The sequence below is a fragment of the Lotus japonicus genome, chromosome 3 (genome assembly GCF_012489685.1).
Source record: "Lotus japonicus ecotype B-129 chromosome 3, LjGifu_v1.2".
Classification (NCBI taxonomy): Eukaryota; Viridiplantae; Streptophyta; class Magnoliopsida; order Fabales; family Fabaceae; genus Lotus; species Lotus japonicus.
Genome location: NC_080043.1, coordinates 34,267,532 through 34,283,271, shown reverse-complemented (window position 1 = coordinate 34,283,271; position 15,740 = coordinate 34,267,532). Strand labels below are relative to the sequence as shown.

General features: G+C 42.6%; 1 protein-coding gene across 1 annotated transcript; it reads right to left on the bottom strand.

The window, feature by feature from the left end:
* Positions 1-8,819: 8,819 nt before the first annotated feature.
* Positions 8,820-15,657, bottom strand: LOC130744018 (uncharacterized). The gene is made up of 2 exons (XM_057596215.1): positions 14,987-15,657; positions 8,820-10,026 (listed from the first exon to the last, which is right to left on the bottom strand). The coding sequence occupies exons 1-2, from the start codon at positions 15,655-15,657 to the stop codon at positions 8,820-8,822; spliced, it is 1,878 nt and encodes a 625-aa protein (XP_057452198.1).
* Positions 15,658-15,740: the final 83 nt, after the last annotated feature.

Here is a 15,740-nt window from a genome sequence, read left to right as displayed (position 1 = left end):
AAAAAATGGGAAAGCAAATACTAATAAAAATGTGGTAGCAGTCAACAGTTCCCTAGATTAGTAATAACATCAACCAATTTAAAATAAATCAAAATAAATTTGAAATCTTCTTTAAATTTTTTTTTGAATTCAGCCGTGGTAATCCATACATTGAAGGTGACCAATTGGTTGGTCAAATTTAATTTTCCAATGTTGATAATAGTGGATTTAAGAGGTTTAACAGAGTACTTAACGATTTGATTGGTTATTGATGAGGTGGTTTTTATTATAAATAAATACATGGTTGAAAATATTCAGCCGAAAAAATATGATTGGGCAAAAAAATATTTCAATTTGAATTAGTCATTAATAATAGCTTTTTAGTGCATAAAATAATTCAAAACTAAAATAAATTAGATGAGCTATTACTTACTTACCCTTAACTAAAATTACAATTATCAAATGAGCCACTCTCAAGTTTCCATAAGTAGAAATAACTTTTTCTTTTTGATTTTTTTAATTCTTTAAAAAATGGCTGAAACCACTCCCAATGGATGTCAAGTGTCAAAAGTTTCCTTCTTATAAGTTCTCTTTTATATTGTATTTAGATTTAGATTTATTGCTTGTTATTATGTCATTAATTTCTAACCGTTGATTTTTAACCTTTATCTGTGGTTTACTAACTCTCAATGGTTACTTTCAAAATTCACTACTTACCCACGTTTACACACACGTTCTCCACTTCAAACACTTTCTCTCTCTCCCTTCGAAAAATCGAGTGTTAAGGTTTTCTTAAAACCCTCTCTTCTCTCTCTTGTTCATCAACGTCTTCTACCCAAACCTTCATCCGCCATGGAACGAACAGAGAAGGCCGACTCTGCAGATGGAAGAGTCTTTTCTCATTTGGTTGTGGGCTTAGCAACAGGACAAGCTGGTCCTACTCTCCGTTCAAGATCCCTTGAATCGCCTCAAGCTGAGACTCAAGATTCTGGGGAAGTCATTCCAATTGCTAAGAGAAGCTGTGCAGTTACTTGCAAATTTCCGCCATAAGAACTTCAAGTGCTTTGTGAAATTCGAGTTGATTTCAAGAATCTGGCAGAAAATGGAGTAGATCTTCTCCCCGCTATAAAAGCTCAAGGTTGGGAAAAGTATTTCAACAGGCTCTCAGGCCCCATCTATGACAAGCTTGTGAAGGAGTTCTGGAAACATGCATACTGTGATGATTATCAAGTCGTGTCGCATGTGCTGGGCAATGGACTGGGTGAGACCCCCGGGTCCCTCGCCCAGGGGCGCTGGCTTAAGGCGGGAATTACATTAGGGACTTGGGCCCTTGTCCCGAAGGTCCAACTGGCCCATTAGGATAATTTAGAGACGCTAAGCCCAACTCCCCAAAGTATAAATAGGGGAGGGATACCAATTGTAAGGGACTCTTAGCTCATTTATGCAATAACAACCTTGAAATTCAGTTACTTTCTCTCTCTAAGCAGTTACACTCTCACTCCTCTCTAGAAATCTCGCATCACGTTCCTTGCATCCTAGTTACTATACCTCAACTCAATGTTCATGAAGGAACAATTGGCACCGTCTGTGGGGAACGATAGATTTTGATTCCCGGACTACATGGAGCATAGTTTAGCCGAGTGAAGTTCGTTTTTTCGTGCGATTCTCTTCGATTTTTGATTTCTGAGTCAAATTCTTGATTTGCTAGTGACACTTGATGGAAGCGCAACGTCAACAAGGCGAACGAAGGATGAGACACACGCGCAATCCGCGTCAAGCATATAGAGGGCGACGTGAGGAGGAGGCGGAATTTTCAGTCTCCTTGCTGAAATCCTCAGAAGGAAAACCGCTATCACCTTGGTCGTTGGACACTCTCGGAGATTGGAGGTGGTTGATTCGCGACATAAGTCGTGGTCTGGAGCAGCAGGACGCGAAGGCTCGGGAAGCGAATACAGCGGCGAAGCTTCGGATGTTGCAAAGGGAAAACTATTGGAAATCCACGAAGGAGTGGACAAACTCATCTCTAAAAGGAAAGCTGACATGCCTGGACAAACTATCTACGTCATAAATCCTCCGAGAGCCGTTAACAACGCGAATAAGCGGCGAGTCGAGGGGTGAGTGGTGCGTTTATCACCAGGCCATGAGCCACGTCACAGAGGAGTGCCGCACGTTACAGGGTGAGGTCAGAAAACTGATAGCGGCAGGAAGGCCTACTAGAGTGCAGCGCGGTAGAGCTCCAATACCCAAAGGAGTGCACACAATCGCTGGAGGGTTTGGAGGAGGAGGAATCACCAGTGCAGCTAGAAAGCGGTATGCTAGGGCGTTGAACACGGTAACAAAAGTTCCTTTTGGTTTTTCACATCCAGACATTACCTTCTCGTCCGGTGACTTCATTGGAATAAAGCCACATCTGGACGATCCGATCGTAATCCTCCTTCGCGTCAACCAACTTAATGTACGACGAGAGTTCGGCGGACATCATTTACGGCGGGGTATTTGATCGGCTTGGTTTGAATGAGGCAGATCTCACTCCTTATGCAGGAACTCTGGTGGGGTTTGCGGGCGAGCAAGTGTGGGTGAGAGGCGTCCTTGACCTTGACACCACATTCGGCGAGCGAGAGAATGCTAGGACGCTAAGAGTGAAATACTTGATCCTAGGAGCGGAGGGATCGTACAACATGATAATTGGCAGGAACACCTTAAACCGGCTGTGCGCTGTGATTTCGACGGCACACTTGGCGGTTAAATATCCTTTGCCAAATGGACAAATTGGGAGAGTGGCTGTGGACCAAAAAACGGCGAGGGAGTGCTACTCCAACGCGGTAGATCGGTACGGGAAAAGGAACGCCTCGGTGGGACACCGATGTAACGAGGTCGATGCGCCGGAAGAGAACCTAGACCCAAGGGGCGATGGGCGAGTCAACAGGCCTACACCGATCGAGGAGACCAACGAGCTGAAATTTGGCGAGAAGACAGTCAAGATAGGGACCCGACTGACTGAGGCTCAGGAAGAAAGATTATCAAAGCTATTGGGCGAGAACTTGGATCTCTTTGCTTGGAGTCACAAGGACATGCCAGGAATAGACCCGAACTTCATTTGCCACAGGCTGGCACTAAATCCTGGAATTAAACCAGTGACTCAGACACGCCGGCGAATGGGCGATGAAAAGGAGAAAGCAATCCAACAAGAGGTGAACAAATTACTGGCGGCGGATTTCATCCGGGAAATTAAGTATCCTACTTGGCTGGCGAATGTAGTAATGGTAAAGAAGGCGAACGGGAAATGGTGGATGTGCGTCGACTACACAGACCTGAATAAGGCGTGTCCGAAAGATTCTTACCCATTACTGAGCATAGACAAGCTAGTGGATGGAGCTTCGGGAAATGAGCTACTGAGTCTCATGGATGCCTATTCAGGATATCACCAAATCAAGATGCACCCGTCGAATGAAGACAAAACGGCCTTCATGACCGCTAGGGTAAACTACTGTTATCAAACTATGCCCTGAAGAATGCGGGGGCGACTTATCAGCGGTTGATGGACAGGGTATTTGAAGGGCAAGTGGGGAGGAACATGGAAGTATCTATCAATGATATGATTGTGAAATCAGTTTTAGGATCAAGCCATCATGAGGATTTGACGGAAGCTTTTGGTAGGCTCCAAAAGCATAATATGAGGCTCAATCCGGAGAAGTGTTCTTTTGGTATACAGGGCGGGAAGTTTTTAGGCTTCATGATTACGTCTTGAGGGAATGAGATCAATCCAGATAAGTGTAAAGCAATCCAAGAAATGAAAAGCCCTAGCAGTGTAAAAGAAGTGCAGCGCCTGACAAGATGAATCGCAGCCCTGTCCAGGTTTCTCCCTCATTCGGGCGACAAGTAAGCCCCATTCTTCAAGTGCCTAAAGCAGAATGCGGCGTTTGAGTGGAATTCAGAATGTGAAGAATCCTTTAAGCGCCTAAAAGAAATGTTGTCCGCGCAACCCGTGCTGTCAAAACCTACCCAAGGCCTCCCTTTGCACTTATATTTTTCTGTCAGTGATCATGCAATCAGCTCTGTAATTCTTCAGGAGGTAAACAGAGAACAAAAAATAATTTACTTCGTAAGCCATACACTCCAAGGGTCGGAAATTAGGTATCAGAAGATAGAGAAGGCGGCGCTCGCCGTCCTCGTTACCGCCCGACGCCTAAGACCCTACTTTCAAAGCTTTTAGGTAAAAATAAGAACTGACCATCCTTTGAGACAGGTGTTGCAGAAGCCAGATTTGTCCGGGAGACTTGTCGCTTGGTCGGTTGAATTGTCAGAGTATGGTTTACAATACGATAAAAGGGGGAAGGTCGGTGCGCAGACTTTGGCCGATTTTGTGGTAGAATTGACGCCGAAAGGCGGTGAGAAGGTGAGCACGCAATGGATATTGTTCGTCGACGGGTCATCAAATGACAATGGAAGTGGAGCAGGGGTCACACTACAAGGGCCTGGGGAGTTGGTATTGGAGCAGTCCCTCAGATTCCAGTTCAAAGCCAGCAACAACCAGGCAGAGGATGAAGCCCTGATCGCCGAGCTGAAGCTAGCAATTGAGGTACAGATTGATAGTCTGCTGGTTAGGACGGACTCGTTGCTAGTAGCAAACCAGGTGAATGGGGAATTCCAGGTGAAAGAGCCGGCCTTGATGAAATATCTAGAGCGCGTGCGACTGCTAATGGGTCGACTACAGGAGGTGATAGTTGAGTACATGCCATGGGCGCAGAACCAAAGGGCAGACGCTCTGGCAAGATTAGCCAGCACTCGAAGGCTTGGGAACAACCGGAGCGTGATCCAGGAGACGCTCACTAATCCTAGCATTGAAGGAGAGTTGGTAGCCTCTGTTGGCCGCCAAGAAACCTGGATGGACCCCATCGTAGACATCTTGGCGGGTGAGCCAAGCGAGGTGGTAAAATACTCGAAGGAACAAAGAAGAGAGGTAAGGCACTACACTCTACTCGATGAGATACTCTTTTGGCGAGGATTTAGTTCGCCACTCCTGAGATGTCTCCCGCCTGGGAAATACGAGGCTGTCATGGCGGAGGTTCACGGGGGGGTTTGTGCTAGTCACATCGGGGGAAGGTCTCTGGCTAGCAAAGTTCTCAGAGCAGACTTTTATTGGCCTACAATAAGAAAAGACTGTGCAGAATTCGTGAAAAAATGTGAAAAATGTCAAGTGTTTGCAGACTTGCCCAGGGCCCCAGCGGAATAGTTAGCCACGATTAGCTCCCCATGGCCCTTCGCCATGTGGGGAGTTGACCTCGTTGGGCCTTTCCCCACCGCCAGGTCACAAATGAAGTTCATCCTCGTAGCGGTGGATTACTTCACCAAATGGGTGGAAGTTGTAAGACCCGGTTTTATGACATATTATTTTAATCATAATATTAAATAATATTATGTGAATTTCTTATGCTATATGTGATATTATGCCTTTTAAAAAGGGTAACTAATTTTTAGAAGCAATATTCAGTCTTAGAAACCTCTAGACGTTGATGTGCGCGATGATACGAGCATTTTGACTGTAATATTGCTAGGGTTCTGCGACGGCGACTTTTAGGTCAAAATCGGCCCGACAGGAGCGATGAGTTGGCGAATCGAGTCGACGAGGATGATTTTGTGGGCCACACCTTATGGGGAGGTGTTGGGCATGATTTCAGAATATTCTATGAGGGAATATTCCTTACTTTCGTTTTTGAAGGTTTTATTTAAATAAAATGAGTTTTTATTTAAATAAAATGCATTTAAATAATTTTAACCTATGGTTTAATATCAAAATTAATTCTGAAAATATTTTTGAGGTATTATGGAGCTGATGCACGAATATTTGGAGCCAAAATTATTGATAAGGATTTTTTATTTTAAATTTGAAGTTTTGATGCATTTAGGAGGGAAATGGTGCATTTAATGCTTTAATTATTTTGGGGTTTTTATTTAAATTATTATTTTAAATATTTTTTGGAGAAAATCTGAGCATGGAGAGTGTGTTGGGCGGCCAAGGCTTGTGGAGGAAGGAAAATGAGACTTTTGCAAGTAATTTCCTTTTCTAGCTAGGTTTTATAAAGGAGAGATATTATGGATTTTGATTCTTTGACTTTCAATTAATGGGGGATTGATTTCTGAACTTTTAAAACCTCCAAGGATCTTTTCACATCTGACTTAAAACCCTTTGGATTCAGATTTATATATTCTAAAAGATTAAGGATTTAAATGATAGTTTTAAAAGGGATTTAATTAGGAAAAAGCCAAATTTTGAGGACCGAATCAAGGAAGGTTGGAAGAGTGCTTACTCCTTGTTGGATAATTCTATGTTGTAGCATTTTTCTTCATATTCTACTTGAATTCTATCCCTTTGTCACTCATCCAGTCTGCAGTTTTTAATTGTTTTGTGCGCTTTTCATACACTTCTTTGACCACGCGCCATAGATTTTGTGAAAGGAAGACAATTTCCAAAAAACCCCAAACTAACTTGCTCTGCCCTCTCTCCTCTCCTCTGTTCACGGGGAATTAGATTTCCCACCCCATGCATTAGATTTGCCACCCCACTTAAAAGTGGGAAAATACTAAATTGCCCCTTTGTGTTTAAATCCGGGATATAAGCTTTCAGATGGATCCGAAAGATCAACTTTCGGATTGATCTGAAAGATCAACTTCCGGATTGTATTAGTATAAGAACTGAACACGGGGTTCACCCCCTTCACTTTCAATTTGAACTTCGAAACTTACATTCCTGGACCTCTCGTCTCAAAGTGGAATGTCGCATCAGCAAGTGTCTGGACATCCTATGTCGCCAATTGCTCCCCAATGAGAATACAACGTTGTAGCACCCGAGTCCAAATGGTGTAGACCGTATCAAGAGCGTTTGGCAAGATTTATGGTTGAACACACTGCTTGGATTCGTCCTCGTGTTCCTAGCAAGAATGATTACATAGACATAAGAGAAGATTGATAATATGATTTATGTTTGTAATGTTGTATTAGATTTGACATTTGAATATTTTCCTACATGTATTTAAACAATGCTCCAGTATTGTAACCATGTCTGTTTGTCCCATATTATTGTCTCTGCATTTTGGTGTTTCGGCCTTTGTAACAGTATCTGGTTTGAGAGGTCCGAATTTTTAAGTTTCATATTAATCCGGTTTAGCAACTCTCGGACGTCTTAAAAAGGGTGGGATGGCAAATTTAATTATCAAGCAGTCCGAAACTTATAGTCCTGGAGAGATCCGAAACTTATAGTCCCGGACCACTCTTACCAGATGCAGTAGGATGCAGTAAGTTAAGACCAAACCAAAGGCATATTCCCCAATTTAGATTATGTATTGTTATTTGCTTCACTTTTCAAATGCTTAATTTAAATTATGTATTGTTATTTTGCTTAAGTTGGATTATGTAACTTTTCAATTTTAAAGTCATGTTATTTTTGTGCAATTGGACTAAACTTATGGTTACTGAACTGTAATTAACTTATCCGAAAGTGTAACTCTCGGACGGAGTCCGAAACCTCAACAACTGGACTGGGGTGGAGGTTTAAGTCCCGGAGGGTTGTCCCGACATTTTCTTAAAAAGGCTGGGGTGGCAATTCTAATGCATGGGGTGGGAAATCTAATTCCCCAGTTCCCGCGTAACCTAGCCTTCTTGGGTGGCCGTCGCGCCGCCACTATGCGCGGCGGCAACCCCGACGTCCTTTTACCTTTTGTTTCCTTTTGTCCTTTCTGAGTCCTCTTTTGCTTTCAATAAAGTGGCGGGCCGCCCTTGCCAATCTCTCTTCCTGTCACGGCGGCGAAGCTTTGGATTGGCCGATCTGGGTCGTGCTCACCTCCTGTCGCTCTGCTCCTTCCTCCGTCGGTGTGTTATTTCGTCCGCCGTTTTAGCTTCTATCCGTGGCCGCAGGGTTACGCAGATCTGTGTTCTAGATCTGTGCTCGAGGAGGAAAGAGATGCTGAAGAACTTTCTGAAGAAAGTGGAGGAGAATAATTTGCGTTCAACAGCCAGAGCAGTTGCAGATTTGCAATACTTGGAGTTCAATTAGTGGATTTTTACTTGGCCACTAGACCCCACAATGGAGGACTGATCAACTAGTGACCGTGGAGTTGTAACTCACGAGCCAGACCAGTTGCAAAATTTGCGTTCAAGAGCCAGAGCAGTTGCAGAATTTGCATTCTCCTTCGTCGAAGTTGAAAAAGTGACCGTGGAGTTGTGACTGAGGATTTGCTTGCGTGCCGAATTTGCCTAGGCTCAAGGAGTTGCGATGAAGTAGTGAGGTGGTTATCCTGGTTCTCGGGTTGTGCCATTGATGCCCTTTTGTTGAGGGATTTGCATTGTTAATTTGGTGATGGCCATAGGGATGGTAAACTTTGATACAGATGCAGCGGAAGTCGTACTAGGATTGCAAGCGCAAATCCTAAAGGAAAATGTTTCTGGAATCCACCAGAAAGTAAAGGTTAGCAAGCACTGAACCCTAAAAAGATAACTCTGGAATCCACCAGAAAGTCTAGAATCCACCAGTAAAGAGAGAGAAATCTCAAATTTGATTATCAATAATAAACTGAAATAGGCTATGCCTTACAAGTGCTTAAATAGGAGAAGAAAACATCCTAACAGAAAAATAAATAATATCCTAAAAGATCCTAATTGAAAATAAAAGATCCTAATTGAAAATAGATAAGTTCCTAACCAAAAATAAATAAGATCCTAAAAGATCCTATTTGAAAATAAAAGATCCTAATTGAAAATAAATAAAATCCTAATAAAATCCTTAAATTATATTCTGCGGGCCCGCGATGGATTCAGATGGGCTTAATCAGGAAATCTAACCGGACTCATCCGTCGTCGAAGCTCGCATCCAACCGCGCTACATCAGTCTCCTCCACATCAGAAGAGCTCGACCTCGAGTTCTCATCGTGATAAAGGACATCATCTGCTTGATACTTGAGGGTATTTGGGATATTCGTGTCATGTGGGAGAGCCTCCAACCGAGCCTTTACAGCTTCTTCAATCATCACTGGGCAGAAACAGTTAGTTTTTTTCACGTCCTCATCCTTGTTACTTTGTGTCATCACCAAGAAACTCGACTTCTTTTCTTCTAGACTCTCATCAAAGCGTAAAACAGAAGCCATAATAATTTTGTGTGCTCCCCACGTAAACAATATCCCATTATCCCTTCCTTTGTATGTAAAATCAATATCAGACTGCCAAGGTCGCCCTAATAAAACATGACATACATCCATACTCATGACGTCACACAATACCTCCTCTCTATAGTGCTTCCCAATAGAAATAGGCACCTTGCAAGTCTGTGAAACTTTCACCTTTGGCCTTTTACGCACCCACCCTAAGGTGTACGGTTTATCATGAGGCTTTGTTGTCAGCTTCAAGTACTCTACCAGCTTCTGGGAAACCAGATTCTCAGTGCTGCCACTGTCCACAATCAAGTTACACACCTTGTTCTTAACGGAACAATGTGTTCGAAAAATATTTTTCCTCTGACCTTCTTCTTTGGATGATAGCAAGATTCTCTGGAGCACAAAGTTTACTCTTTCCTCAGACTCCTCTTTAGAAACCTTAAATCCTTCATACTCATTGCTCTCTTCTTCCTCCTCAGTCTCCTCATTCAGAATGGCGGCAGTTCTCCTAAAAGGACAAACATTCGATCGATGACCTTGCCCACCACAACGAAAGCACATATCACCGATCGGTTTCGCATAAGGGTTAGTTAGTTTCTGGCTGAGTGACTTACTCTGTTGCACACCGCTAGAATTATTGGCTCCTATGTTTCCAGAATTAGGATCCCTTGTTGCGGTACTCTTCTCCTTTTCTTCTATTGACTCAATGTTATTTTGAGGAGAAAAGCTTGGAAAGGATGAGGATTTTCTAGGGGATTTTTCCATCAATTCCGCCTTCAAAGCAAGGCTGGATGCTTCAGCCTTGGTCCACGCAGTTTGTAAACCCATATTCTCTTGCAAGGAACCCTTCAAGCCACTAATGTATCGAGCCACTTTCTGATTTTCGGATTCTCCCAATTCGTTACTGTTGGAACATGTTGCCATGCATTTTGTCAAAACAACCGATTGTCGAAGCAGATGTCGTGGCATCTGATCTCGTGAAGCTAGGGCATCAGTCCTCAGCTTGTGTTTCTGTTGTGGGCCCTCTGAAGATTTGCTGAAGATATGTTTTTGAGTTACTTGAGGAGCAAGTAGCTATTCCATAAGGGTTTATTTGTTGGGTTGTTATTTGTTGAAACAATCTTTGTTAAAAGATTGGTTTCTATCCTTACTTGTGCAATAAGAAACCGAATCTATCAAGATTGCGTTTTGAATTGCTGTTACTGCAGTCTGTTTCTTCAGCCCGTGCCAACCCTAAAGCCCATGCTACCGCTGCTGGAGTCTATAAAAGGATGAAGACCTAAAACATGAAGGCGTCGAAGCTGATAGAGAGAGAGATCGAGTGTTTTAGGATTTGTTAATTGTGCTTTGTCCTTTGTTGGTTGTGAATCTGTCTTTGCTCACTGATTCTATAAAGCAAAGAGAGATTTTGTGTGTTTGATTGCGTTCAAACTCTACTTGTTTATTGTGTTAACCAATCACTATGGCAGTGATTGAGAGAAAGTGAGAGGGGCTCTCATACTTAGGTTGAGATTCTAAGTAGAAATACACTGGGTAGATTAGGAAGTGAACTATGAACTGAGTTGTTCATGAGTGTCTGTAATTCCTGAATCTTGAGATAGTGGATTTCCTTTCTTTGGGTGCAAACCCTCCAGACGTAGGTGAAAGTTTTCATTGAACTGGGTTAACAATTACTGTGTGTTATTGTTTCTGCTGTTAAGTTTTGTTTTACTGTAAAGCAGTTGTCGAACCTCTCGTCCCAGCATCGTGCAGGACAATCGGATCAGAGGGAACCTGAATTTACAATCGTGCACGAGTGACTATGGTATTCTCTATACTCATGATACAAATTCTTCTTTAGTTGGTTTCTGTGATGCAGATTGGGCAGGTAGTGCAGATGATAGAAAGAGCACATCTGGTGGATGTTTCTTCCTAGGGAATAATCTGATTTCATGGTTTAGCAAGAAGCAGAATTGTGTCTCATTGTCTACAGCTGAAGCAGAGTATATTGCAGCTGGAAGTAGTTGTACTCAACTCATGTGGATGAAGCAAATGTTGAAGGAATATGATGTTGAACAGGATGTCATGACATTGTACTGCGACAATCTCAGTGCAATCAATATTTCCAAGAATCCCATACAACATAGCAGGACCAAGCATATTGACATTAGACATCATTTTATTAGAGACTTGGTGGAGGATAAAATTATCAATTTGGAGCATGTTACAACTGACAAGCAATTGGCTGATATTTTCACAAAACCCCTTGATGCAATCACTTTTGAAAAATTAAGAGGCAGTCTAGGGATTTGTTTTTCTGATGCATAGCAATTAGCGTGCCCCAGTGTATTAACGGCTAGTTTATTCTTGGTCATCACTAACTGCCGTTGTGACATCAGCAGAGAGAAAGTTTCTTCATGGTTCACTTATCCTGTAACTACCTCCAACGGGCAAATTGTGTTCTCTCAACCGCTTGTGCATCTATCTTCTTCCAGTCATATCATCTCATATTTGCAGTTTTATTTCGTTGTTCTGTACTCTGTTTGTAATTGCTCTCGACTCATCATGTCTCAAAGTTCAGGAAAGAAGGAATCTGTCAAGGCCAAGATTGAAAGAACTGCTAAAGGAGTCAAGTGTATGGGTTTGAAGAGTGATTCTTCTCAACCATCTTCTGTGTCCAAGAAAGCTCCCAAGAAGATGAGATCACGAAACCCAACGTGTAAGGTCTACAAATCACAGGTCAAGAATAGCAAGGCTTCGAATGTTCCTATCCTTGAGGATGTTCCTGACGAAGAGGAAATCAATGATGAAGATTCTCCTGTGAAATCGCCCCCTGATGTTGAGACATCTGGGTCTAAGGAAAGTTCTGCTCAAGAAAATTCTGGAAAGGATTCAACTTCTCATGAAGATTCAGGTGGTGCTACCCAGCCAGATATCTCTGTATCATCCTCTTCTAAGGATGCTGATCCAAAGAATGATAACTCTGCGGGTATCAACTCTGAAGAACCAATCCAGGATCCCGCCTCTGTTCAGAACATCTCTGATGATGCTTCTGATGATGTTCCTCTGACTGAGACCTTTGCTGATAGTGTTGCTGCGAGGATTAAGAAGAAAAGAAGGATTTCTTCTCCTGAAGTCACTCCTACTCCATCAAAGAAATCCAGACAGGCCAGTGTGAAGAGTAAGGGAAAGCAAAAGGAAGAAAAGACTTCCACTGAGAAGAAGAAGAGGAAGATTTCAGTTGAAGTTGAAGACTCTGAGTCAGAAGTTGAAGTCGGTGTCCAGGACATTCGATCTTCTGAGAAAAAGAAGTTCTCTGGTAAGCGTATTCCTCAGAATGTTCCTGCTGTTCCTATTGATAGAGTGTCTTTCCACTTAGAAGAGAATGTTCAGAAGTGGAAGTTTGTTTGCAAGAGGAGAATGGCCAAGGAAAGGGAAGTTGGTTCTGATGTTCTTGAATGCAGAGATGTAATTGCACTAATTGAGAAAGCAGGTCTGATGAAGACTATTCAGAATGTTGGAAGGTGCTATGAGAAGCTTGTGAGAGAGTTCTTGGTGAATCTCTCTGTTGATGTAGGACTTTCTGACAGTGCAGAATTCAGGAAAGTCTATGTGAGGGCTGAATGTGTGATGTTTTCACCTGCTGTTATCAATCAAGCACTTGGCAGAAGTGCTATTGAATTTGTTGATGAAGAAGTGTCCATGGATGATGTTGCCAAGGAGCTTACTGCAGGTCATGTGAAGAAGTGGCCCAGCAAGAAGTTGTTGCCTACTGGAAATCTCAGTGTGAAGTATGCTATTCTTAACAGGATTGGTGCTGTGAATTGGGTTCCTACTCAGCATACCTCTGGTGTTTCTGCAACGCTTGCCAAGTTGATCTACAGGATTGGCAAGTCTATTGCTTTTGATTTTGGAACTTTCGTGTTTGAGCAAACATTGAAGCATGCTGATACTTGTGCTGTGAAGCTGCCTGTGTCATTTCCTTCACTTCTTACTGAGATCATACTGAAGCAACATCCTCAGATTCTCAGGGCTGATGATGTGGCTATGTCTCGTGGTGTTCCAATCACTTTGGATCAACGTTTGTTTCTGGAGCCACATGTGCTAGACATTGCTTTACCAACCAGCAGAACATCTGCTCCTCCTGTGACTGAATCTGGCACTAAGACCATAATTGCTGAATTACTGGAAGTCTCCAAGGCTTTGCAGGAGACAATCAAGGTGAGTACTTCCAGGAAGCTCAAAGTTGATGCGTTGCTACACAAGCTTCAAGAAGAAGAATGTCAAGGTGGTGAGCACAGTGCTGCTGCTACAGCTGCTCAGAAAGCGGGTAATGAAAAGGTGGAAGGTTCTGAAGAAAGTGCAGAAGGGTCTGGAGAGGAGTCAAATTCTGAAGACTAGTTTGCTCTGATCTTGTGCTATTTTCTTTTGTTTTTGGATGCACCCTTTGCAAATTTGTGCTAAAAAGGGGGAGTAGTTAGTTGGATTGAAGATTCTATCTGCTGTAATGTTTTTTGTTTCTACTGTGAAGTTTTACTGTGAAGGTGCTTCTGATCGTGTTAGCTCTGATAGTCTTAGCTTTGGTTTGTTTATTTTGAAGACAAGTTCAAGATCATGGCTATGTTTGTTTCAAGAGGCAGTTTCTGCTGGCAGTATTTCTGATAGCTTATGTGTTGCTAACTTCTGATAGCAGTAGTTCTGAAACGATGCATCTGATTAGCAGTATTTCTGACAGCTTATATGTTGCCAACTTCTGAAGGCGTTATTTCTGAAACGTTACGTCTGATAGTAGTACTTCTGATAGTAGTACTTCTGATTAGTTGCTGCCAGCTTCTGATGGTAGTATTTTGGTGTCATCATGTGCTTAGGCTGTTTGTACTTCTGGTTTTGTGTTTGTGAGTATTTTTGTTCCAACTATGTCTTCTGAAGAATGGTAGTTGGTTGTGTAGTTGCATCAGTTGAGGGGGAGATCTGATTAAGGGGGAGAATTGTCTCTCTAGTTTTTATCCTCTCTGATTGTGAGTTGTTTTAGACAAAATTTGATAAAGGGGGAGATTGTTGGAACATGTTGCCATGCATTTTGTCAAAACAACCGATTGTCGAAGCAGATGCCGTGGCATCTGATCTCGTGAAGCTAGAGCATCAGTCCTCGGCTTGTGTTTCTGTTGTGGGCCCTCTGAAGATTTGCTGAAGATATGTTTTTGAGTTACTTGAGTTGTTATTTGTTGAAACAATCTTTGTTAAAAGATTGGTTTCTATCTTTACTTGTGCAATAAGAAACCGAATCTATCAAGATTGCGTTTTGAATTGCTGTTACTGCAGTCTGTTTCTTCTGCCCGTGCCAACCCTAAAGCCCATGCTACCGCTGCTGGAGTCTATAAAAGGATGAAGACCTAAAACATGAAGGCGTCGAAGCTGATAGAGAGAGATCGAGTGTTTTAGGATTTGTTAATTGTGCTTTGTCCTTTGTTGGTTGTGAATCTGTCTTTGCTCACTGATTCTATAAAGCAAAGAGAGATTCTGTGTGTTTGATTGCGTTCAAACTCTACTTGTTTATTGTGTTAACCAATCACTGTGGCAGTGATTGAGAGAAAGTGAGAGGGGCTCTCATACTTAGGTTGAGATTCTAAGTAGAAATACACTGGGTAGATTAGGAAGTGAACTATGAACTGAGTTGTTCATGAGTGTCTGTAATTCCTGAATCTTGAGATAGTGGATTTCCTTTCTTTGGGTGCAAACCCTCCAGACGTAGGTGAAAGTTTTCACTGAACTGGGTTAACAATTAATGTGTGTTATTGTTTCTGCTGTTAAGTTTTGTTTTACTGTAAAGCAGTTGTCGAACCTCTCGTCCCAGCATCGTGCAGGACAATCGGATCAGAGGGAACCTGAATTTACAGTTACGCTCAGACAGACATATGAACTCGGTTGTATACTCTGTTACAGTCTTCTTTCCTTGCACATAATCGATATACATCTTATAAAGAATCTGCTCATAATCTTCTGGTAGAAATCGCTCCATCATCAATTGTTTCATTCTACGCCAAGTTCTGACTGGCCCTTTTCTCTGCCTCTGCCTTTGAATAACAAGCTTATCCCTCCACACAGCAACAATACTCTTCAACTTGATAGCAACCATCTTGACTTTCTTGTTCTCAGGGATGCCCATGATGTCGAAAAATCTATCGACTCCAATCTGCCAGTCTAGAAACTCCTCCACTCCCATAGTTCCGTAGAATAATGGAATATCAGCTTTCACTCGGTAGTCATGGTTATAATTCCGATTCCCTTGGTCAACTGTTTCTTCTTCATTAGATTCATCTCCTTCAGAACTTGAGTTTCTCGTAATAATGGCACGACCGTTGTTGCCTCCGCGTGGAACCCTACACGGTTCTCTTCCCCCGTCTCTTTGTTGGTTCATGTTGTTGATGCTGTCTGTTACAGTCGTCATTAACGTTGTCATCTGTTGTGTCATCTGTTGCGTCATAGCAGTTAGGGCCGCGGTAAAAGCCGCGGTAACATCCTTCAGGTCTGCTTTGGTCACTGATTGATCTTCCATGGTTGATCAACCAAAGAAAAGAGACAGGAGAAAGCCTGCTCTGATGCCACTTGATGCAGCGGAAGTCGTACTAGGATTGCAAG